The sequence below is a fragment of the Patella vulgata genome, chromosome 5 (assembly GCF_932274485.2).
Source record: "Patella vulgata chromosome 5, xgPatVulg1.2, whole genome shotgun sequence".
Lineage (NCBI taxonomy): Eukaryota > Metazoa > Mollusca > Gastropoda > Patellidae > Patella > Patella vulgata.
The window spans coordinates 47549054-47574636 of NC_065883.2; the positions used below are offsets into that span (position 1 = coordinate 47549054).

Below are 25583 nucleotides of genomic sequence, written 5' to 3' on the forward strand. Positions count from 1 at the left end.
TGACCACTTCCGGTGATTAGAGGGTTTTTATTTATAGTTTAAGCACTAGTTTTCTCCTTTGACTTCATAGACCTGAAGTTTCAGAAAAATCGTTGGAGCCGTTTTAGAGTTATTAAATTTTGACTAAAAATCACAAAAAATTGACCAAAATCAAAATCAGAATTTCAAAACAAACCTTATATTGGAGGAATCGGATAGACACCAGCTATCCAAAAATGTAATCAGAATTTAAAAATTCCAAGAAATAAAAATTTGAGAACATTTTGAAAATTTTCCAATTTTCACCAAAATAATCAAAGCGACAAAGTTTCTAAAGTCGACGTTTTTGAACTGCTATCTGCTCAGGAATGTCTCCAGCTATCCAAAAATGTAAATAGGAGAAAAATCGGTTACAAATTTTGTTTTACATTTAAGCACTAACCACCACCCATTTTCCCGAGAGAAAACCAAACTTCAGACCTCTATCTCTTATATTTGCTGAGAAATAGGCTCCCCAAATAAAAAATATATAATAATAATAATATTAATCTTAGTGTAATGTCCAAAATATTGTTTATATGTTGTGTCTGTGAAGTCGTTTGCCTTTTAGTGTTGAGTGACTGGTTGATCGTGTCTGTAGTGTTGTTATTAGTTTGTGTGAAAGAGACTTTGTGATCTTGACTGTTTAACTTCCTGTGGTCTCGTTATGAGGTTGTGAGTGATGGCGTGGGTTGATGCTATATGGCACCTAGTAAAAACACAAAAAGGGGGGGAGCTACCAATAGCTAAATGAACGTATTTGTAGGCGGGAATTAAAAAGCCTAACCACGCCTTGACATGATCAGTGAAGGTCGCTTTCTGGATATTATTCAGAGCAGAGAAATATGGCGACGGAACTGCCAGCTATGGCGACGGACCTGCCAACAAAGATGTTTAATTCCTTAGAGGAAGCAGAACGACAATTCCTGCTCTGCTGAATAATCTAATCACAATTCCAATTGCTGGGACCATTCTATAGAAAATTCTGCTGCGATAGCTATTCTGACAAAAAAATTAGTCTGGTGTAGTGGCTATTCTGCAGAATATTTCTACTGTGATGGATAATCTAACGAAATTCCTGATATAATGGATATTCTAAAGAAAGATGGTGCTGTTGGAACCAATCTATAGAAAATCCTACTGTGAGAACCAAGCTGAATAATCTAATCACAATTCCAATTGCTGGGACCATTCTATAGAAAATTCTGCTGCGATAGCTATTCTGACAAAAAAAAAAGTCTGTTGTAGTGGCTATTCTGCTGTGATGGATAATCTCACGAAATTCCTGATATAATAGATATTCTAAAGAAAAATGGTGCTGTTGGAACCAATCTATAGAAAATCCTACTGTGAGAACCAAGCTGAAAAACCATTCTGGTGTAATGGCTATTGTGAAGAAAATTCTGGTGTAGTAATGGCTATTGTGACGAAAATTCTGGTGTAATGGATATTGTGATGATTTTTTTTTGCTGTCGTGGATAATCTAACAATTCCTGCTCTGTTGAATAATCTAATCACAATTCCAATTGCTGGGACCATTCTATAGAAAATTCTGCTGCGATAGCTATTCTGACAAAAAAATTAGTCTGGTGTAGTGGCTATTCTGCCGAATATTTCTACTGTGATGAATAATCTCACGAAATTCTTGATATAATGGATATTCTAAAGAAAAATGGTGCTGTTGGAACCAATCTATAGAAAATCCTACTGTGAGAACCAAGCTGGAAAGCCATTCTGGTTTAATGGCTATTGTGAAGAAAATTCTGGTGTAATGGCTATTGTGACGAAAATTCTGGTGTAATGGCTATTGTGATGATTTTTATACGCCCACATTTTCATGAGGACGTATTATGCCGTCGCCCCTGTCCGTCCGGACGTCCACAATTTGTTTGTGGACACTCTACAGGTCACAATTTTTATCCGATTTTAACGAAACTTGAAATATAGGTGTATGTCCAAGAGATCTCGGCTGCTTTCGATATTGGTATGTATCAGATCGAAACTTCATGGATTATGGCCCCTGTTTGTACGAAAAATCACGTTTTTGGCTTGTGAACCCAATAGAGGTCACAATTTTTATCCGATTTTGTTGAATCGTGAGATGTAAGTTTATAACCCAAAGATCTCGGTTCCTTTCGATATTTGCGACCGAAACTTCCTGAATTATGGCCCCTGATTGTACGAAAAATCGCTTTTTTAGCTAGTGGACCCTATAGAGGTCATAATTTTTATCCGATTTAAAAAACCATATTATTATATCACTGTTACACCCTAAGGACGACTGATTTCGAATTTCGTGAAAATCGGCCAAAAACTGACAGATAAAATGGCTGCCCTTCGTTCTCAAATAGCGTAACAATATGGTATATCAAGGTTGTGGACCCTATAGAGGTCACAATTTTTATCCGATTTAAAAAAACGTATTATTATATCACTGTTACACCCTAAGGATGACTGAGTTCGAATTTCGTGAAAATCGGCCTAAAATTGACAGACAAAATGGCCGCCGTTCGTTCTCAAATAGCGTAAAAGTATGGTATATCAAGGTTGTGGACACTATAGAGGTCACAATTTTTATCCGATTTTGTTGAAACTTGAAATGTAAGTTTATAACCCAAAGATCTCGGTTCCTTTCGATATTCGCGCATATCGGACCGTAACTTCCTGAATTATGGCCCCTGATTGTACGAAAAATCGCGTTTTTAGCTTGTGGACCCTATAGGTCATAATTTTTATCCGATTTAAAAAAACGTATTATTATATCACCGTTACACCCCAAGGCCGACTGAGGTCGAATTTCAAGAAAATCGGACCAAAAATGACAGACAAAATGGACGCCCTTCGTTCTCAAATAGCGTAAAAATATGGTATTTCAATGTTGTGGACCCTATAGAGGTCACAATTTTTATCCGATTTTGTTGAAACTTGAAATTTAAGTTTATAACCCAAAGATCTCGGTTCCTTTCGATATTCACGCATATCGGACCATAACTTCCTGAATTATTCGCCCTGATTGTACGAAAAATCGCGTTTTTAGCTTGTGGACCCTATAGAGGTCATAATTTTTATCTGATTTAAAAAACCGTATTCAGTACTTGGACTAGATGAAAATTAGCCATTTTTCCCCAAATTTAGGAATGCGACCCCCACAGACAATACAGTTCTGTTGAAGAGAATCTTGTCATCAACTTGTCAAAGACAATATGTTGTAGCATAATTATCAGATACAGATGATGTGGTGTTTAGAGCATGCTAAGTATCATATTACACTGCTCTATATTTAGATGGGTTTGGATCAGTTTCTATATGAGACTTTTAATTCACATTCAGATTCAATGTAGAAAAAAAAAATTAAAATAAAAATTTAATAAAAAAAATAACATTTGATTCAAATATTACATAAAGTTATACTAAGCTTTTTATATTTTAAATTTGATGTAATAGAAGAAACGCGAGGGTCACACCTGCGGCTGATCAGTCGGTCAGGGAAACGCTGCTGTAGCCCTGCCAATGATTCGTTTGAGGTGTGGGGGTGGCACCATCCTGCTGGAACCACTGGAGGTCCCTGACGACCCCTCTTCATCGACCAAGTTTAGGTGATGAACGCTTTTTTGGTGTCACCCGGTACACTTTACAAAGACATGAACAAATTGTATACAAAAGCTCCCAAATATTCTAAAATGTCTACATTTTTATTGATCATCAGTATCTTAAATTGTTGAGAGCCACGGTTGCTAAGTGGGTAAGACACTGGTCGAGAAAGTTCGTTGGGATTTTCCGACCTGGCTTCCCCTTGTCAGTGGTGCCGGACGGAGGGACTGATAAGGACAGCTGTCTAGTCGTTCGGATGGTACCAAAACCGACTGCCAGGGTATACATTAGCGTGCACGTAAAAGATCCCTTGGCAGTAGGAATTCGATATAAGAGTAAGCCATGGTGCAGCTGCCTGGGCAAAATTTCTCTCATAGCACACTGTATGGCATATGCCCGTCTTCATTAGATGGACAGAACAAGCTAACAAAAAGGCGTTTTTTTTTTTTACAATCAGTGGTCATAATCCAGCAAGTTACGGTCTGAAGTATCAACATTAGGAACCCAGATCTTTGGGATATAAATATATAACTGGATGAAAATTGTGACCTCTAGAGAATCCACAAGCTAAAAACGAGACCCGGTCTGGTACATGCCAATATCGAAAGAGACCAAGATCTTTGGGAGATATGCCTATATTTCAAGTTCTGTCAACATCAGATAACAATTGTGATCTGTTGAATTTCCACAAACAAATTATGGCCGGACAAATGGACAGCGGCGACAGCAGTATACATCCACAAGAACATATAGTCGTATGAAAATCAGGACCGGATGAAATGTGCCCTCTCAAATTAAAATAACAGCTCTGGTCTGGTATCTGTGTTCTTCCTTGAATAAAAAGAATATGTTATGTATATTGGTTATATGACAGTCTCCATATGTAACAGTGTTAAGCTGTTATCTATCAACTTCATCATTAGTTAATTCACCATATTTAAAATGACAGTTTAAAAAATGTTACTTTATTTTTAAAATGAAATGAGCAATTTAAATTTTATCTAGTTAAGTATTTGCAAATTCTGTACGAATACACACTTCTACAGAACATGTACTTTGTCTCTGGTTTAGACATGCAAATCCTTATCCAATTAAACTACATAATGCATATGTTCTGTTTTCAGAAAGAATATAATTATAAATAGCTCACCTTTATTGAAAGACGTCAATTTTATTCTGGCATCCACTACCATTCTTTTTAATGATAAAACTTGTTTTTTGGAATAAATAAACAACTAATTTCCCCAGAAATGATACCGATTATAATAAATGATGTCATTTGATACTCCCAATAGCAGGCAGGTTTATAGTTGTCAACATATAATTAGGGTAATAATGCTATCAAGTCGGACATGTTGTTTAGATTAGCATACCAGAAAATTAAATGTCAGTGAACTGGACACAACACAAACATCCAAAATTTAGCCCCTTTTCTGGACCTGGTCCATACACTGTATTATTATATCACCGGTAAACCCTAAGAACGGCTGAGTTTGAATTTCGTGAAAATCGGCCCAAAACTGACAGACAATATGGCCGCCGTTCGTTCTCAAATAGCGTAAAAATATGGTATATCAAGGTTGTGGACCCTATAGAGGTCACAATTTTTATCCGATTTTGTTGAAACTTGAAATATAAGTTTATAACCCAAAGATCTCGGTTCCTTTCGATATTCGCGCATATCGGACCGTAACTTCCTGAATTATGGCCCCTGATTGTACGAAAAATCACGTTTTTAGCTTGTGGACCCTATAGAGGTCATAATTTTTATCCGATTTAAAAAAACGTATTATCATATCACCGTTACACCCTAAGGACGACTAAGTTCGAATTTCGTGAAAATCGGCCCAAAACTGACAGACAAAATGGCCGCACCTCGTTCTCAAATAGCTTAAAAATATGGTATATCAAGGTTGTGGACCCTGATCTTTAAGAGGCATTTAGTAATTGGTTAGAGCAATAAACTGTAACACATACTTATGGAAGAACAATTACTGATTTATTTGGGCGACGTTTCGAAGAGTATTCTCTCAACATTTTCAAGCAAGTACAGTAACAAATGTGTAGAGCAATTATATATAGACAAACAATAACAACAATTCAGAAACCATGCATGACAACAACAAGATCAAAGGATTAAAAAACAACATGATCAAAGGCAATATACATATGACGGATTATACGGGTAAATAATTTTAATTGGACAACCAATCATGACAAATGAGAAACCATACATGATGTGATTGGCTAGGTGAGGGTACATCAAGGGAATAATAAAGGACTGATAATAGGGGTAAACATACCATTAAACCAAACAAAAGGGAAGCCATACATGTGGACCCTATAGAGATCACAATTTTTATCCAATTTTGTTGAAACTTGAAATGTAAGTTTATAACCCAAAGATTTCGGTTCCTTTCGATATTTGCGCATATCGAATTGTAATTTCCTGAATTATGGCCCTTGATTGTAGGAAAAATCACTTTCTTTTTAGCTTGTTCTCTATCCATCTCTCGAAAATGTGGGCATATTCTGCCTGGCAGCCGCTGGTTTTTTGCTGTGGTGGATAATCTAACGACAATTCCTGCTCTGCTGAATAATTTAATCACAATTCCAATTGCTGGGACCATTCTATAGAAAATTCTGCTGTGATAGCTATTCTGAAAAAAAAATTAGTCTGGGTTCGTCTTAAACGTGCGATTGCCTGGTGGTTAAGACTTCGTAAAGTATTAATACTGAAATCTAAAAATCGTGATGAAGACAGACTTGATAATCTAGTTAATAATAAACCCCTTTCCTTTGAAGAAGTTGATAATGCAGAATGTGAAATTATAAGGTTTGTCCAGCAACAAAACTTTTCTGCTGAGATAAAAACTTTTAAGTGATTAGAACCCTGAATTCATGAAGTCTGTAAACTCTAACAGTGTAATTTCAAATCTTGATCCTGTGCTTCAAGATGGTTTACTTCGAGTTGGTGGTAGACTTCGTCATGCCAATATACAATATAACGCGAAACATTAGTTAATACTTCCCAGAGTGAACCATGTATCAAACTTAATAGTGAAATATTGTCATCAAAGGTAGGGTGACCCATGCACTCTACAGAAATACAGTCCACCGCTGATAGTTCGAGACTACCACTGAAGCGTGCACATTGTAAATTCAATTTCTTGTTCTAGCTTTCTGTCATGTTTCGTAAAAAAGTAGTCTTGATTATCCCGGCCTGTCAATCAGACGGAGAATGGTCGGTAGACTGGTTAAGTGGGACTAATTTCAAAACAAGGGCACGTAACCTATTTTTTGCTAAAAAGTGTCTGGATGTCATGGACGACACTCCGAACCATTTTTCAGTGTATTATTTATAGATGGTTAAATGGTCATATCTTATTAAGTACAACATGACCGTTTATTTAGTGACTATAATTGTGCGAAACTGATTTTAAGCTTAGTATATATATAAGTATTATGGTGTAATTGTCGAGATATTTGGAGATATTTATTTATGGTGGGGCAGCCTATCAAAGGGTATGTCACCAGGGCAGAAATCATACCTTAGCGGAATTGTAGGTGAACAAAAAATGGCTGATTTACCATATTCAAGATTAAAAGCTGATGAACGACAATTGTTTTAAGAACCATGTAAAAGTAAAATGAAACTACTGCTAGTATCATTTTCCTGCCCAACCCGCGTTATTCAGAGATATTATTTGTACTAAACCAAAAGATGCCACTCCTAACGGTCTAATTAATGATAAAGCAATTTAAAAAATGAAACGAACGTAATTTCTATATCTGCTGTAATAACCAAGAAGCTTAATTTTACTGCTATTCAAAATCGTCAACAATAAATTTTTTACGGCTGTAATAGTTGATAGATTTGTAGAGAATTGCACGTGCCATGGCTATTTATAGTATCATACTGTCAGAAAGTTGGTCTCGACACGGCGAATGTGCACGCTTCAGTGGTAGTCTCGAACTATCAGCGGTGGACTGTATCATTTTCCTGCCCAACCCGCGTTATTCAGAGATATTATTTGTACTAAACCAAAAGATGCCACTCCTAACGGTCTAATTAATGATAAAGCAATTTAAAAAATGAAACGAACGTAATTTCTATATCTGCTGTAATAACCAAGAAGCTTAATTTTACTGCTATTCAAAATCGTCAACAATAAATTTTTTACGGCTGTAATAGTTGATAGATTTGTAGAGAATTGCACGTGCCATGGCTATTTATAGTATCATACTGTCAGAAAGTTGGTCTCGACACGGCGAATGTGCACGCTTCAGTGGTAGTCTCGAACTATCAGCGGTGGACTGTATTTCAGTAGAGTGCATGGGTCACCCTACCTTTGATGACAATATTTCACTATTAAGTTTGATACATGGTTCACTCTGGGAAGTATTAACTAATGTTTCGCGTTATATTGTATATTGGCATGACAAAGTCTACCACCAACTCGAAGTAAACCATCTTGAAGCACAGGATCAAGATTTGAAATTACACTGTTAGAGTTTACAGACTTCATGAATTCAGGGTTCTAATCACTTAAAAGTTTTTATCTCAGCAGAAAAGTTTTGTTGCTGGACAAACCTTATAATTTCACATTCTGCATTATCAACTTCTTCAAAGAAAAGGGGTTTATTATTAACTAGATTATCAAGTCTGTCTTCATCACGATTTTTAGATTTCAGTATTAATACTTTACGAAGTCTTAACCACCAGGCAATCGCACGTTTAAGACGAACCCAGTCTGAATAATGTTCAAAGAGAGTCATCACTGACTTATCACCATCTGTTTCCACTTTAATAACATTCACATTTGAAACATTAACAGAGTCTGATTACGCTACTGGATAACTGGGCCACTCACTGCTGGGTTGCCGTAGGAATTCTGGACCAAACAACCACTCAGAGTTCATCAAGTCACTTGCAGACAAACCACAAGATGCATAATTTTCACAATTAAGTTTCGAAGGTACATAATGCCACTGACTAACATCAGAGCCATCATGAATAATAGCTAACCTGTTCGACACAAAAATCTGATGTCTCATTTTGTCATTTCTAATATACTTAATGATTGTTTGGCTATCTGTCCAAAAATAAATGGAATTCACTGGAATTGAAAGTTCTCTTAGTAACATAGTGTTTATTCTAACTAAACATGTTGCAGCTGAAAGTTCTAACTTTACTATAGTATGTGGTCTAATAGGGGCAACTCTTGACCTTCCAAGAACAAATGCCACATGAATGTCACCTTCACTGTTCACAAATCGTAGGCCTACATATGTAACTGTTCCATACCCTGTTTGGCACGCGTCCCCAAAATGATGGAGATCGGTATTCACGACCTTACCAAAATTATTTGGCACCAAACAACGGTTTACTTTGACCTTGGATAAATTAGGTAAATCTATTAACCATTTTTCCCACTCAAGTTTATGTGTCTCGGGAATAGTCTCATCCCACGACAATTTGGCACGACATAGTTCTTGCAAAATCATTTTTGCTTTTAACACGTATGGAGCAACAAAACCACAAGGGTCATACACGGAACTCATCGCAGAGAGTATATTGCGACGGGTAGCCTTAGGATTAACAATGTTTATATCAAATTCCAAACGGTCTTTAACTACAGACCACTGAACACTGGGTGCCCTTTTAATTGGTAAATTATCTGTTTCAAAGTCTAATTTTTTCACTTCCTCTACTCTATCTTTCTCTGGAATAGTACTAAGTAATTGTCTGCTATTACTTAACCATTTGGTGAGATTAAAACCACCTAATTTAAGAATTACACATATTTCTTTGACTAACTTAATAGCATCATTTTCATTAGGCATAGATTTTAGAAAATCGTCTACGTAAAAGTTATTATTAATTGCATTTATAACTTCTGGGCTACACTTGTTCTTATTATCACAGGCTACTTGTTTTAAGGCAAAGTTTGAGCAACTAGGTAAACTACTAGCACCAAATAAATGTACTAACATTCTGTATTCACACAGTGGTTTGTCTAGTTGTCCTTCTGGCCACCACAAAAATCTCATCATATCGCAATCATATTTTACAACTCGACACTGATAAAACATCTCTTGGATGTTTGCCATGAAACATATCTGATGCTGTCTCCACCTTAACAAAACACCTAGAAGTCTATTAGTCAGATCAGGACCTGGTAATAATTGTTCATTTAATGAATGGTTATTAAACTCAAGAGGACAATTGAAAACAATCCTAATTTATTCAGGTTTTTTCGGATGAATAACGCTGTGATGGGGAATAAACCAAACACGTCCATCATTCCTACCAATTTCATGATCTTGGATTTTTTCAGCATAGTTTTTCTCAACTAAATAGTTCATAAAACCTGAATAATTATTATTCAGCACAGGATTACTAAGCAAACGTTTTCTTAGCTTATATGCAAACAATTCGGCCTGCAATTTATTATTTGGCATATTCACTGTTCGATCTCTGAAAGGCAATTCTGTTTCATAATAGTTATCTTTTAGAGTTATTGAATCGTTCATCTTTTAGAGTTATTGAATCGTTCATTATTCTAAGAAATCTCTTGTCTTCTAATGACAAGTGCTGTTTTTCATCACTAAGTCTTTCTCCAAATTCTAAATTGAAATATCTACGAACTTGGTCTTCTAAATTATTATCTACTGCACAGAAATTAACACCTACTTTAGAAGGTTTATTTAATTTTCCAGGTAATCCATAACACAACCATCCTATAGGTGACTTAATTGCGTAAGGTTCACCAATGTTTCCTGTTATGATTTCAAGGGGCGTAGTAGCAGCTGGAACATTAATTCCAATCATCATGGTTACCTTTGGAATTCAATGGCCAGTGAATGTTGGGATTGTAATGTCCTTTAGATGATACCATTTATTTAAATCTTCTTGCTCTGGGGTATCACATAATGAGACTGGCATCGAGTCTTTTACATACGCAGGAGGCAAGTCTAGAAAGTTTTCACTGTCAACACCACTATATAATTTGTATGATATCTGTAAGAAATTTAGTGTCCCATAATTCGTCAGAATTCAAGGTTTTCAAATTAATAAGAGTTTCTCTATAGCGCAACTTTAAGGAATGCACTAAGTCTTCATCAATAAACACTGCTCCACTTCCATTGTCTACAAATGCATAAGTGGAAATACTCTAGTCACTGCATTTTTGGTTTCACACGAACAGCCACGATCGCCATTAAAGGATTATTAGTACCAATAACGTCTGCACAGTCATTAAAGGTATATTTCACACAACCACCCAGCGGGCACGCAACGTTGTTACAACATTGTGACAACGTCAATATTGGTCGTGACGTTGTACAACGTGTTTTCGACCAATATTCGACGTTGTATTTACGTCATATACAGGTTGTTGACACAACGTTGTCACAACGTCATCAAAACGTTATCAAAACGTCATATACAGGTTGTTGTCACAACGTTGTCACAACATTGTCACAACGTCATCAAGACGTTATTCTAACGTCATATACAGGTTGTTGTCACAACGTTGTCACAACGTTATCAAAACGTCATATACAGGTTGTCGTCACGGCGTTGTTACAACGTTGTTACAACGTTGTCACAACGTTGTAACAACGTCTTCAAAACGTTATCAAAACGTCATATACAGGTTGTTGTCACAACGTTGTCACAACGTCATCAAAACGTTATTCAAACGTCATATACAGGTTGTTGTCACAACGTTATCAAAACGTCATATACAGGTTGTTGTCACAGCGGTTTTACAACTTTGTCACAACGTTGTCACAACGTCTTCAAAACGTTACCAAAACGTCATTATTATACAGGTTGTTCACACAATATCTCACAACGTTATCAAAACGTCATATACAGGTTGTTGTCACGGCGTTGTTACAACGTGGTCACAACGTCTTCAAAACGTTATCAAAACGTCATATACAGGTTGTTGTCACAACGTTGTCACAACGTTATCAAAACGTCATATACAGGTTGTTGTCACGGCGTTGTTACAACGTGGTCACAACGTTGTCACAACGTCTTCAAAACGTTATCAAAACGTCATATACAGGTTGTTGTCACAACGTTGTCACAACGTTATCAAAACTTCATATACAGGTTGTTGTCACAACGTTGTTAAAACGTTGTCACAACATTGTCATAACGTTATCGAAACGTCATATATAGCAGTTCGAACCTTGACCTCTGATTGTCAAACCAAGGTCACCACGAGACTCCCAGGGGTCAATTTAGTTTAAATAGCCACGACCTCAAGGTCGTCGGATCCGATTTGGGATGGGCGAGTTATCTGCCCTTAGACCACACCGCTGTAATGCTCAGCTATTTCACTTTCTAGGGAAATTTGCCCCAAAAATGTCATCCGATCGCCCCGGGGTTTGGTGACCCGATAGACTGACCCAACATTTGTTCTTCATTTTTTAAAATCGCCAACCAAAAGTCGTGACCTTGACCCGCTAGGGGCCCCGGAAGTATTTTGGTTTTTGAACCCTAGGGGCCCATCTAATAAAGTCAGGACCACTGGACCTTGACCTTCCAAAATGTCATCTTGGTCCACATGACCCCGGTAGGTCAAGGTCATCAGAAAGGGTCAAGGTCACCAAAATATCTACTGAGTTCGATGCTCCCGGGCACATGGTGGGGCCCCTGGTCTGCGCGGCAAATCAAAGGTCATGACCATGGATAGGCAACTCATTGACCTTTCGAATGGGGCCTTGACCTTTGACCTGACCCTTGACCTTGGGATCGAAAAAGTCCCAAAACTTCATGTACCACCCAGATATCACGAATAAATCTCAAGGTCAAAGTCGTGACCCGCACCCGCAAGGTCAATTTTGGGGTTGTAACCTGAGTCAAGGTCATGACATTGCCTGACATTCCCTGTTCCCGGCAGCCATTTAGGTAAAAAGTCACATTCAAAATCCCGAGAGAAAGTGAAAGCGGAACTTTCAGAATGTTATTTGGAAGAAAATATTTTGCTTTCTTGTCAGTCAAATAAAGATCCCCAAATTCGATGATTTTTAAGTATAATAAAACATTTTCACTTTCTTGTCATTGAACACGGCGAATTTGTACTGCATTGATCGCGGATTGAAACATTTCGTCGGGTCCCACTCGGCGGTGTGCGACATCGGTCAGTTATTTGTTTTATAATTTTTCGGAAATCATAATTTCCTTTAATGCATTAAAGTTATTGGTGTACTAAATAGGCAATACTGGCTTGCTTTCATGTTGCTGAGCACACGGGTTGGGAAAGCAAGAAAAGGCGTTTGCGTCCGTCAAGTATTATAAAAATGTATTATGAACTGTAAACGAGATGCCTCTCCCGCACCTAAATGTCGCTGTTTTTACATCCGGTGTTTTTCAATTGAAATAATAACACAAAACACAGAAAATGGTGATTAATGCATATTGTGTAGTGTGCAGCGTTTGCTACACAAATTCAGTGCATAAAACAGGAATTGCAATGCGCTTATCTATAGAAATTGACGTATGATCTTGGGTACAGTTGTATTGGTTAACGACGTAGATCGAGATTTAATAACACAATACAAACTATAATACATTTTATTTAAGGCTTATTGTAAAACAACTAGAAGCTGACAAATATTCCGGTTAATTCTTCAGTAAATTATCTGGTAACACTAGCGGTTTTTTTTCCCGCGGAAACTGATAACGTGACTCTAAATGTTGCCGCGAAAGATGCTTCTGGGACGCAATATTGGTTTTTTGGTTCGTGCCGAAGGTAAGTTCTATTATTTTAACTCTCAACCGGGTATGTGGAAGGGATATAAAAATCGTCAATTGCTTCTTCTAAGGCTAATATAAGATCAGATAAAATTATATTGTATCTTAACACCCCATTAGGCTATTAGAGACAGCATACAAATACAAACAAAACATTAGGCTACCTACGCAACAGCATTATCAATGGCTATAAAACAACAAAAACACCAACTATATTTACATGTATGTAAAACACGCGCACCTATACATACATCATGTAGTAACAGAGACTATTATTATTAAGTTGAATATGAAAGCCCCTCGAATTTGATTACCGGCAATGTAGGTTTGGACTTTGTTGACTACCGCGATGTAAGTGGCGACGTTCATTTCAAAACACACTCAGACTGCAGCTGTGCCGAGTGAATTTCATATTTTTAAGTTATATTTTTAAAATGTATTAAAGTAAAGCTTTAAAATAGATGGTATCTATAAACAGTCCTACCTTGTTACAGAATAATCCTATTATTCCTATAATTCACTATTGCCAGTTGAGAAATTGGCCAAAATATCATTTTCAACTTCTAATTCAAATGTTTGCAGATAGTTTTTCCATGGGGGGGGGGGGGGGGTAGAACAACAAAGGTGGTAATTGTGTTATTATTTCCGGTGTGAATGATTTTATAAGTGCCATAATGATACCTATGATCCTATAATATTGAGTTGACAGCCTATTGAGGAAAAGATATAGAAATAATTATGTTTTGACTTTCTTAGAAAATATGAAATTCTTGCTTTAACTTTTAAAACTAGCTGGACCAGCTGCATGATTGTGTCAGTCCGCTCAGAATACACGAGTCTAGGCCAAGCGACGTAGAATTTAGAACCGACGTGATCTGCACTTGTCTAGGCTAGACATTTGCGTTGATGTGTTGCGCAAGTAGATCTAACTAAATGAAATCTCTCATCATTAGTTTTTTCATATTACTCATATACATAGCCGTTAAACGAATAATTTGCGACACATAGCAAGCCATTTGATCTATTCTACACGTCACTGGGCTATTTGATTTGACGGAGTTTTGTTACCCACGGCAAAATCTCGATCATTCGGCTTCACTAAACAAATTATTAATAAAAACAGCCGTAGATCGACATCTAATAGTGCTAATGTAAATTTAATAATACTATTCCGGTATAAAAAAAAGAAATAATAATAAAAGAATAATGAAATCAATTCAATCTCTTTTAAGTATTTAAATGATCATTTTAAGTAGATACCGTTATATTACTGAGCGCCATGGAAAACGCATCACTTTTTTTCCCAAATATTTTATTACTAGTTGGTTTTGTATGTATAATATTATGCAATACTATGAACTATTGTTTCACACAATGCTTCCAAACGCAAAAATTTTCGGCCCGTGTGCACAAAAAAAAATTGCATGAGATGCACATGAAAAACCCAATATTCACCTGCAGCATTGTGTGTGAGCCCTTTAAAAGCATGTTTTCAACTTAATGTGCTGTACATGAACTGTGAAACGTGAATTTATCGTAATTTGTTGTTGGACGTGTGAAGGAATCGAGCTAGAGATGCCGAGACTTACTGAAAATCAACGGAATGAAGCCATGGAAATGTCCAGGGCTGGCATGTCTACGCGTGCTATTATTGCCAGACACCTCAATTGTCATCAGTCCACTACTGTAAGGTTGGTGGAACGTATTCGAGTTACTGGATCAACGCGTGACCGTCAACGTCCTGGTCCACAACGCGTTACAACCCAGGCTCAAGACCGCTACATCCGGGTCACTCATCTGCGTGACAGATTCTGCCCAGCGACTCAAACATGTGCGGCAGTCGTCGAAAGACAAGGACCAGTAAGTGCCAACACCGTAAGACGTCGTCTAAGAGAAGTAGGACTCGACGACGACCTTATGTTGGAGCTATCCTTAGGGATCATGACCGTCAGCGGCGTTTGATATGGGCTCAAGGACACACCAGACATGGAGAAGAGTAGACTGGCAAAGTGTGCTCTTCAGTGATGGGAGTCGCTTTCATCTTTATCACGCTGATGGCCGTCAACGTGTGTGGAGACGTCTTGAGGAACGTCTTGCAGACTGCTGCGTCTTCGAAACGAATCGATGGGGTGGGGGAAGTGTAATGATGTGGGGAGGCTTCACATTTCATCACCGGACCGCCCTACACATTTGCAGGGGTCGCGTTAATGCTGTAGCCTACCGTGATGATGTCTTGCAACCAATTGTTGTTCCGATGTTTCGAGCGCACCCACAACTTCAGCACTTCCAACAGGATAATGCACGTTCGCATACCGCCCGTTTTAGTATGGACTTCCTGGCTGCTAACAACATCAATGTCTTGAACTGGCCAGCCATGTCTCCGGACATGGCACCAATAGAACATGTCTGGGATGAGATTGGACGCCGTCTGTATCGGAGACCACAGATGCACACCATTGCTGCTTTAGAAGCTGCTCTTGTCCAAGAATGAAACAATTTGCCCCAGGCCTTCTTTCAAACATTGGTTAATTCCATGCGACGTCGCTGCACAGCGTGCGTAAAAGCCCGTGGAGGACACACGCGCTACTGACATCTGTGTCGTACTTTTGGTTTTGACCCCTCTGACTTTGTACCGTTGATTACAGATTAAACATCCATAAGTGTACAAATGTGTTGTTATTGATGTGTTCCCATTTGAATATTGTTCACAATAAGAAGCAAAATAAATAAGATATGTTTACAGGATCATTTTGTTATACGAAAAACTAAGTGATGCGTTTTCCATGGCGCTCATTATATATAAGTGTGAAACCTGGCCATTATTTAATTAATTACAGTTCTAAGTGAATCCCAGCAAGCACAAAATATTTCAAAAACGTTTTTTGTTTTTGTTTTTGTTATTTTTCTTGTTTCTAAAAGGTTATGTAAAAAAAAAAAATATTTATTAAACGTTTTTTAAATGTTTTAAGTGTAAGTTTTCGATAAATATTGATAAAAATGTTTAATATATGTTTAGATAACGTTCATAATTGATGTTTTCTTACAAAATTTTCCATTAAAACGTAGTACCGTAAATATGATTTTTTTAAACGTTTATGAACCGTTTATAAAGAACCCGCAATGAATAGGTAACAATTACCTATACACGCCATTTGAAAAAATTTTTTTTTTTAAAAAACATTTATTAAACGTTTATTACACCTTTAAAACTTGGGGGGGTGGATGGCTGAATGGTTAGCGTGCGCACGCTGTATCATAAAGTCTGTCATTGAGTCGACTGGCGTGGTTTCGAATCCCCGGTTGTACGTGGCAAGGAGTAGGGTCGCCTGTCCAATCTCGTGGGTTTTCTCCGGGGCCTCCGGTTTCCTCCCACTGCTAAAGACCCCTACGCGCAAGCGAATTATGTAAATAAAATTAAACCATATGTTAGTCCCGAAATGACCTAGTTTGTGTCGAGTGGACGTTAAACCCCATTTCTCTCTCTCTCTCTCCCTTTAAAACTTAATTACGTTCTTAACTTAATTGCAAAATATCTATATTTAATGTACCGGTATATAAAAAAAACCCAATAAAGGTCAAGATTAATTATCTTATACATATTTTATTTTAAAACACACCCAAGGTTGACAGTTGGCCCAATCAAATTTAAACATCTTTCCGCCAAAAAGGAATCCCAGCCAAACCTGCATGGCTGCTTTTGTAGAGCTGTGATAAACTGTCGAGTTTTATAAGTTGCTAGAAGGCGTAACAGTTGAGAATTAGGTATGTTACGATTAATTAATATTTTGTGTCCATTTAGAAATAATTATGATATAAAAGAATTAATTGTTTCGGTAATTGTAGATTATTTTCTACTGGTGTCATTTCCACGTAGTCGAACTTCTATTGTCATTTCATTATTGAACCCTCCTTGCAAAGTAAATTGAGTATTTTAAATATGTTTTATTATCTCTTAAATGATTTATTTTAGTTCTGAAACTTTAGTGTTTTTATTTTATAATTGTATTGCATTTTAATCATTTAGTTTTTGGTCATTTGCTATGTCTGGATTTGGAAAGAGCTATTTCAATCTATTTCTGGAATTGGAAGGGGCCATTTCAATATTTATAGTATTGTATAATGGACTTTCCCATTATCTATTATCTTTAAATTTATAGGGTTACCAATTTCATGAATTGTTTAGATAAGTTGATACTACCCCAAGCTTTGCAGGGAGTGTTAATAATAATGTAACGTGTACAAAACTTCGAGCGGGAATTAATAAGACATTAATTTCCCGTGATATATTACAAATGACAAATGCTATATGAACTTTGTGCTGTATGAACTATTTATATAGTCTTTAGTGAATGAAAACATTTTGGCTACCATTCCTGGTTTTGAATGTCAAATATGATATGAAAACGAATATCGGTTTGTAATTTTTTTAACCGTTTCACCAGTAGTAACCGATGAACGGTTAACCAAGTCGCTGTATACATCTTAATTATTAGGCAACCAAGTCTACGATCTTAATTAAAAAGATAGGTTGACACGCAACAAAACATATATGCTCTGAAAATTAAATCTTGTACTTTGTCGATCTACGGACAGGTGGATATAATGCCGGGCTAGTGCGACTGTTAACACCACAGCTCTTTAATTACATGCTTGTGGGTTTTAGATTTAATTCAAGTGAAGGGTAATTTTATTATTAAATGTATACAACATCAATATCCATGAGCATACACCTGCATAATTGAACTGACATTGATTGTAAATATTACAGTGATTGAAATATAATAATATACTAGATGTGTTTCATTTATTTCATGTTATAGCTATAGGTAACCCATCTGATGAGCCTTGGTGGTTACCAGTTTAAAGTCGTATTCTTTCTTTTGAAAACAAATTGATAAAATAATCGTACATTCGTTTTCCAATCGTCTTCGTCTTAAAGGAGTCAAGTCTCTAACTCAATATCATCCACAGTCTTCGACATTGCAACCATGGGACTCATTGTTTAATTAAACCCAACATCAATGTTGTAACCGTGAAAAGATGGGCTTCTAATGTCCAATATTTAACACAAAGTTAAAGTTTTGAAATTGCCACACGAATCGCGCGCAAGAATGCTTTCAAATTTCATTTGTAATAGAGAGACTCAAAGAATGAAATTAAATATACCCAAGAGAATACTATATGCGGGTGTAAACTTGAATAACCAGACGCCAAAGACTGGCATTCAATTTGGACTCTTCGCGTATGGGGGGTTGGATGGCCGAATGGTTAGCACGCGCACGCTGTATCATACGGTCTGTCATTGAGTCAACTGGCGGGGTTTCGATTCCCCGGTTGTACGTGACAAGGAGTTTGGTCGCCTGTCTAACCTGGTGGGTTTTCTCCGGGTCCTCCGGTTTCCTCCCACTGCTAAAAAGACCCCTACGCGCTAGCGAATTATTGAAATAAAATTGAACCATGTGTTAGTCCCGAAATGACCAAGTTTGTGTCAAGTGGACGTTAAACCCCATTTCTCTCTCTCTCTTCGCGTATTTCGCCGAACATAACTGATTAGACATTACAGTAAAAACAGAAACGATTGAATGTAAATCAGTTAATATACAAACATATTACATTATTATATGCGTTGCAACCCATTTATGTCCATATCTAGGTGTCAAGGAATGGAAAGTCAAAATTCGTGGTATTGTCAAACGCATAAACAGTATGTCTTTTTATTTTAACAGGTTGATGTCTAATTCCCTAATGGCCCAATTTAATTTAAAGGGAAATAAAGGGAGGCGGTCCATAATGGACTTAGAAATTTACAAAGTTGTCCGAGGTTTGTTTTTATCATACTCAATTTACGAACATATCCTTAAATATCTGATAATCAAACATGGTATGGGCATACACGAGTTTTTATTACTTCATCGATGAGTGTTGATCTTTTTATACGCATTGAAATGTGGTCGTATATTGTCCTCGCCCCCGTCCGTTCGTCCGTCGGTCCGGCGTCCACAATTGCTTGATCACTTCAAAAAATCTTGGGGACGCTCTAGAGGCCAAAGTTAATATCCGATTGACTTTAAATTTATACACAGTGTTTAAGGTCATGAGACGAAGAAGCCTATTGATTTTCAGCGATTCCCGACAATTACTGCCAGAGTTATGGTCCTTGATCACTTCAAAAAATCTTGTGGACGCTCTAGAGGCCAAACTTAATATCCGATTGACTTTAAATTTATACACAGTGTTTAAGGTCATGAGACGAAGAAGCCTATTGATTTTCGGCGATTTCCGATAATTACTGCCAGAGTTATGGCCCTTGATCACTTCAAAATATCTTGTGGACGCTCTAGAGGCCAAAGTTAATATCCGATTGACTTAAAATTTATATACAGGGTTTAAGGTCATGAGACGAAGAAGCCTATTGATTTTCAGCGATTTCCGATAATTACTGCCAGAGTTATGGCCCTTGATCACTTCAAAAAATCTTGTAGACGCTCTAGAGGCCAAACTTAATATCCGATTGACTTTAAATTTATACACAGTGTTTAAGGTCATGAGACCAAGAAGCCTATTGATTTTCAGCGATTTCCGATAATTACTGCCAGAGTTATGGCCCTTGATCACTTCAAAAAATCTTGTGGACGCTCTAGAGGCCAAACTTAATATCCGATTGACTTTAAATTTTATACACAGTGTTTAAGGTCATGAGACGAAGAAGCCTATTGATTTTCAGCGATTTCCGATAATTACTGCCAGAGTTATTGCCCTTGATCACTTCAAAAAATCTTGTGGACGCTCTAGAGGCCAAAGTTAATATTCGATTGACTTTAAATTTATACACAGTGTTTAAGGTCATGAGACAAAGAAGCCTATTGATTTTCAGCGATTTCTGATTATTACTGCCAGAGTTATGGCCCTTGATCACTTCAAAAAATCTTGTGGACGCTCTAGAGGCCAAAGTTAATATCCGATTGACTTTAAATTTATACGCAGTGTTTAAGGTCATGAGACGAAAAAGCCTATTGATTTTCAGCAATTTACGATAATTACTGCCAGAGTTATGGCCCTTGATCACTTTGAAAAATCTTGTGGACGCTCTAGAGTCTAAAGTTAATATCCGATTGACTTTAAATTTATACACAGTGTTTAAGGTCATGAGACGAAGAAGTCTATTCCTTTTCAGTGATTTTCGATAATTACTTCCAGAGTTATGGCCCTTGATCACTTCAAAAAACCTTGTGGATGCTCTAAAGGCTAAAGTTAATCTCATTGACTTTAAATTTATACACAGTGTTTGAGGTCACGAGGCGAAGAATCCTATTGATTTTCAAAGATTTCTGATAATTACTGCCAAAGTTATGGCCCTTGATCACTTTGAAAAATCTTGGGGACGCTCTAGAGGCCAAAGTTAATATCCGATTGACTCCAGATTGATACACAGAGTTTAAGATCTTGAGGCGAACAAGTATATTGATTTTCAATGAATTTTTATGACTTGAAACAGCTAAATCCATGATACAGTATTAAAAGTTTTGTATACAAAACGTTAGCATGGGGCAGAACTTTATAAAAACCTAACAAATTCTAATGGTTTTCTGAGTTGTTGCTCTTAATCAGATTTTAGTGTATTATAAATGTTTCATTACCGAAAAAAGTAAAAATATGTGACAACTGTTGTTGACTGCCTGGACGATTTAGCTACTGTGGGCGTATGTTTCATTGCCTGGCAACCTATCTTTATGACTTGGACAGCTAAATCCATGATACAGTATTAAAAGTTTTGTATACAAAACGTTAGCATGGGGCAGAACTTTATAAAAACCAAACAAATTCTAATGGTTTTCTGAGTTGTTGCTCTTAATTAGATTTTAGTGTATTATAAATGTTTCATTACCGAAAAAAGTAAAAATATACGACAACTCTTGTTGACCCCCCGGACGATTTAGCTGCTGTGGGCGTATGTTTCGTTGCCTGGCAACCTATCTTTTTTGTAATTTAACACCCATGCCTTTCTTACACGTACAAATTTATGGAGAATATGAAAGTAATAACACAAGCGATGTCTCATATAGAATGTGTTATTGGGTCATATATAATATAATTCATATGGGGTTTAACGTCCTACTGTTCTGCTCAGACTAGGCTAATGAAGATGGGCATGCGCTATACCGCGTGCAATGAAGGAAAAATTTGCCCGGGCAGCGGCACTATGGCCTACTCTTATATCGAATTCCAACTGCCAAGAGATCTTTTACTTGCACGTCAATGTGTACACGAGGCCTCGGTTTTTCATACCATCCAAACGACTAACAGTTGTCCTTGTCAGGCCTATTGAACTTTCTCGGCAAATGTAGGGATCGAAAATGCGACCTCCAGACAAGCGAGCCAGCGTTTTACCCAATAAGCCACCTTTGGTCCATAATTCATGGGATGCAGAATTATCTGTTACAGCTTCAGGACCACCTTTTTGATCGGACTGAATTATATAATTTACAAAATTTGACAGAGTAAATATACAGTTTTTTGTATTCTTCAGATAGTGTAATGATCAGTCAGCCGAGCTGCAATGAAGCCGAGATAATAACAGCAGTTTCGGCTCATCTAAAATATGAGCCGGACAGAAGAGGGACCAATTAAGTACATGTACAGTTTAAATTTGTTTATTACATGTCATATTTTATTATAATCTTTATAAGCCATTTTAAGTTCTTTTATCATCCATTTAATTTTATTTTATTTTCTATGTGTGATGTCCACAAAATGTTAACTGCGCCATTGAGCATTGAGTGTTTTATATTGGTAATAGGCGCATTATAAATAATAAATTATTATTATTATTACAGTACCAATTGCATTAAAATTACTTTCTCATTTTTAGCAATATCATTCATTACCCATTACATTGAAAGTAAATAATTACATTTTATTACTATTTAAAGATTAGTGCTAATTTAGCATTTAATCAATCAGATTTAAAGACATGCATACCATTGGATAGTTCGCACTGATGTTTATATATATATTCATATCTTTCTCATTTTATTTATTTGTGTATATATGCTTGAAAACGACTTGTGAAATCTTGTTGAAACGTTGCAGTGAAATAAACCATAGTAATTGTTATTCCATAAAAGTGCGTTATTTGATTATGTTCTAATTACTAAATGCCATTCAAAGAATGCGCCATTAAATGTAATTGAAATGTAATTGACCATTACATGATTTTCGGAATGTAATTAATTACATTTCCATTACTCATTACTTTTGAAATCTTCCATTACTCATTACATGACCATTACTTAAAATTTAATGATCAGATTCTATTACCTTTACCCATTACTGCAAAGTTATATGACTCTAGCATTAATATTGACTGTAATATAATCGTTTGAATTGAATGTTTTGAAACTACGTACTGTCCTATTAATTGATACTGATTTTATTCAGAAAGAAGCAATTAGATTGGTTGTGATGGGACACAATAACTTTGATTCTAATTGAGTGAGGGTGTTGAAACTTCGCGTATCGTTTCACTATGTCAAAACCGTGGCCCAAATCTGTCGGGCATTTAAGCACCCCCCCCCCCCCTTCCCCGAACACACACCTAATTTAACTTCCATCGTGCCCGGCCGCCTATTCCCGTCTTCGTTAGTCCAGTGGGGGCAGAACTGTAGGGAGTTCGGATGGGGCTTATACTGGGTTTTATACAACCTCAAAACAACAAATTCTGACGTCGTGACAACTTTTCGCCAACCACCACACAACGTTGAAAAACAACAAATTCTGACGTCGTGACAACTTTTCGTCAACCACCACACAACGTTGTGACAATGTTGCTTGAACGTCCGTACAGCGTTGTCACAACTTTTCGTCAACCACCACACAACGTTGTGACAATGTTGCTTTGACGTCCGTACAACGTTGTCACAACTTTTCGTCAACCACCACACAACATTGTGACAATGTTGCTTTGGCGTCCGTACAACGTTGTCACAACTTTTCGTCAACCACCACACAACGTTGTGACAATGTTGCTTTGACGTCCGTACAACGTTGTCACAACGTAAGAGTTTGTTGCAAAACAACCTACAGCTGACCTATTTCAGACGTTGTGATACAACCCCTGAACAATGTTGTCACAACGTTGCTACTTTCACATTTTGATTTTTCAGTCCTACCACGATAACTTTGTTGAGTGTCACGACGACTATCTCGATTATCAGTTTCACGATTCACACGGTCCCTACTAGAGTCATGCAAAACTGTAGGGTGTGCAGGGCTGTCGGTAATTTTTCACAGTTGATTAGCAGCACTGCTAATCAAAAATTCCAATTTTGCCAAATTTGATTAGCAAATTTAAAAATTGATTAGCAGTTTTTCAGTTTCAACATAAAAACCTAAATAACAAGATATTACTTTAGTTCATAACAAATATGATTAGATTCCATTCTTACTATTCTTAGATTTTTTTAGCACTGCCACAAGTACTTGTGACAGTTTGTGAATGTGATGTAGACATTTAGTTAGGTCTTATGTCTGAATCCAATTCTTAACAGTGACTTCCAAGGCCCCAATCATTTTAATTGTTATTTTTCGTTACGTTAGAAATCTTCGTTAGAAAACAATTTCGTCTGCTTTTTATCGTGTATTGCTATTTTTGTTCAATCGGGCGCACCTCGGGGGGTTGGATGGCCGAATGGTTAGCACGTGCGTGCTGTATCATAAAGCCTGTCATTGAGTCAACTGGCGTGGTTTCGAATCCCCGGTTGTACGTGACAAGGAGTAGGGTCGCCTTTTCAACCTCGTGGGTTTTCTCCGGGCCCTCCGGTTTCCTCCCACTGCTAAAGACCCCTACGCGCAAGCGAATTATTGAAATAAAATTAAACCATATGTTAGTCCCGAAATGACCTAGTTTGTGTCGAGTGGACGTTAAACCCCATTTCTCTCTCTCTCTCTCTCTCTCGGGCGCACCTCGATTAACTAGACACACGCGATATTTTACGGGAATTTTTACTTTGATTTATCATTTTACAATACGTTAACATATATTTATTTATTTTATATTTTATTTACAATACGTGGGGGATACACTGGCTTTATTTCTTTCAAAATGAATATAATATAATTACTTGATGTCTCGCAACGTGAGTGGTACTACTTGATTCCCTATTTCCGGTTTAATAGTCCCTATTCATAGAGTTATGTCCCTGTATTATATAGTACCGTATGAGTCGACCCTAAGTCCAAATCAAATAGTCAGTCGAATAAACCGGTCGATGGCTTATTAAAATTTTGGAATCGTTTGTAATCAGTATAAGTTAAAGAAAAAACGCACTAATTCCAATATCTTTTATCATTGTTTTTGTTTATTTTTTACGTCCCCTCATGTTCAAATTTGATTGTTCAAATTAAAACTTTAAGGTGTTATTGCCACCGCGGCTTAATAAAGTCATGCTTTACTTCTTCCCTCATCCCCATATGCCCCCATCTTTTAAGTGCACGCCAATGTGTACACGGGACCTCGGTTTTTCGTCCCATCCGAACGACTAGACATCTGTCCTTGTCCACCTCCAAAAGAATATAGAGTCCCTATATATGATATGTTGGGTTAGGGGGGCATATGGGGATAAGGTATTTGACATTATAATGTGGCCTCCTCCAGTCAATAAAATCAGTCAGTTAGTTCAGTCGATAACATCAGTAAGTTAGTTCATGCTCGTCCCATCCGAACGACTAGACAGCTGTCCTTGTCCGCCTCGAAAAGAATAGAGTCAATATATATGATATGAACATGGAAAGGGGATGCGATGGGGCGGGGGGGGGGGGGGGGGGGGGGGCGTGTCGGGATGAGGTATTTGACATTTTCATGTGGCCTCGTCCAGTCGATAAAATCAGTCAGTTAGTTCAGTCGAATAATCCAGTCGAATAAACCAGTCGAATAATTCAGTCGAAAAGTTCAGTCGAATAATTCAGTCGAATAAACAAGTCGCTCAATATTAAGTAGCGGTGGCAGCGGGCTAAGATAATTAGTAGCAAATCATGCTCGTAGCCATAGCTGAAGGAGCCGGGGGCATGGGGTAGGGACCTGGGGGCTTCCCGACTAGTTTCAAGAAATGAAACGAAATGAAATGGGGTTTTAACGTCCTACTGTTCTGCTTGGAACTGTGCTAATGAAGACGGGCATACGTCATACACTGTGGGATGAGTG

The 25583-nt window shown here is 37.2% G+C and overlaps 1 protein-coding gene across 1 annotated transcript; it reads right to left on the bottom strand.

The window, feature by feature from the left end:
- Window positions 1–5524: 5524 nt before the first annotated feature.
- On the bottom strand, window positions 5525–10602 carry LOC126821179 (uncharacterized). The gene is made up of 2 exons (XM_056101395.1): window positions 8396–10602; window positions 5525–6269 (listed from the first exon to the last, which is right to left on the bottom strand). Exon 1 carries the CDS (start codon window positions 9721–9723, stop codon window positions 8455–8457), a length of 1269 nt encoding a protein of 422 aa, XP_055957370.1. The 5' UTR covers window positions 9724–10602; the 3' UTR covers window positions 5525–6269; window positions 8396–8454.
- Window positions 10603–25583: the final 14981 nt, after the last annotated feature.

Coding starts and splice junctions, on each gene's coding strand:
- LOC126821179 (XM_056101395.1), bottom strand. CDS start 9,723: ATGGCAAACATCCAAGAGATGTTTTATCAGTGTCGAGTTGTAAAATAT.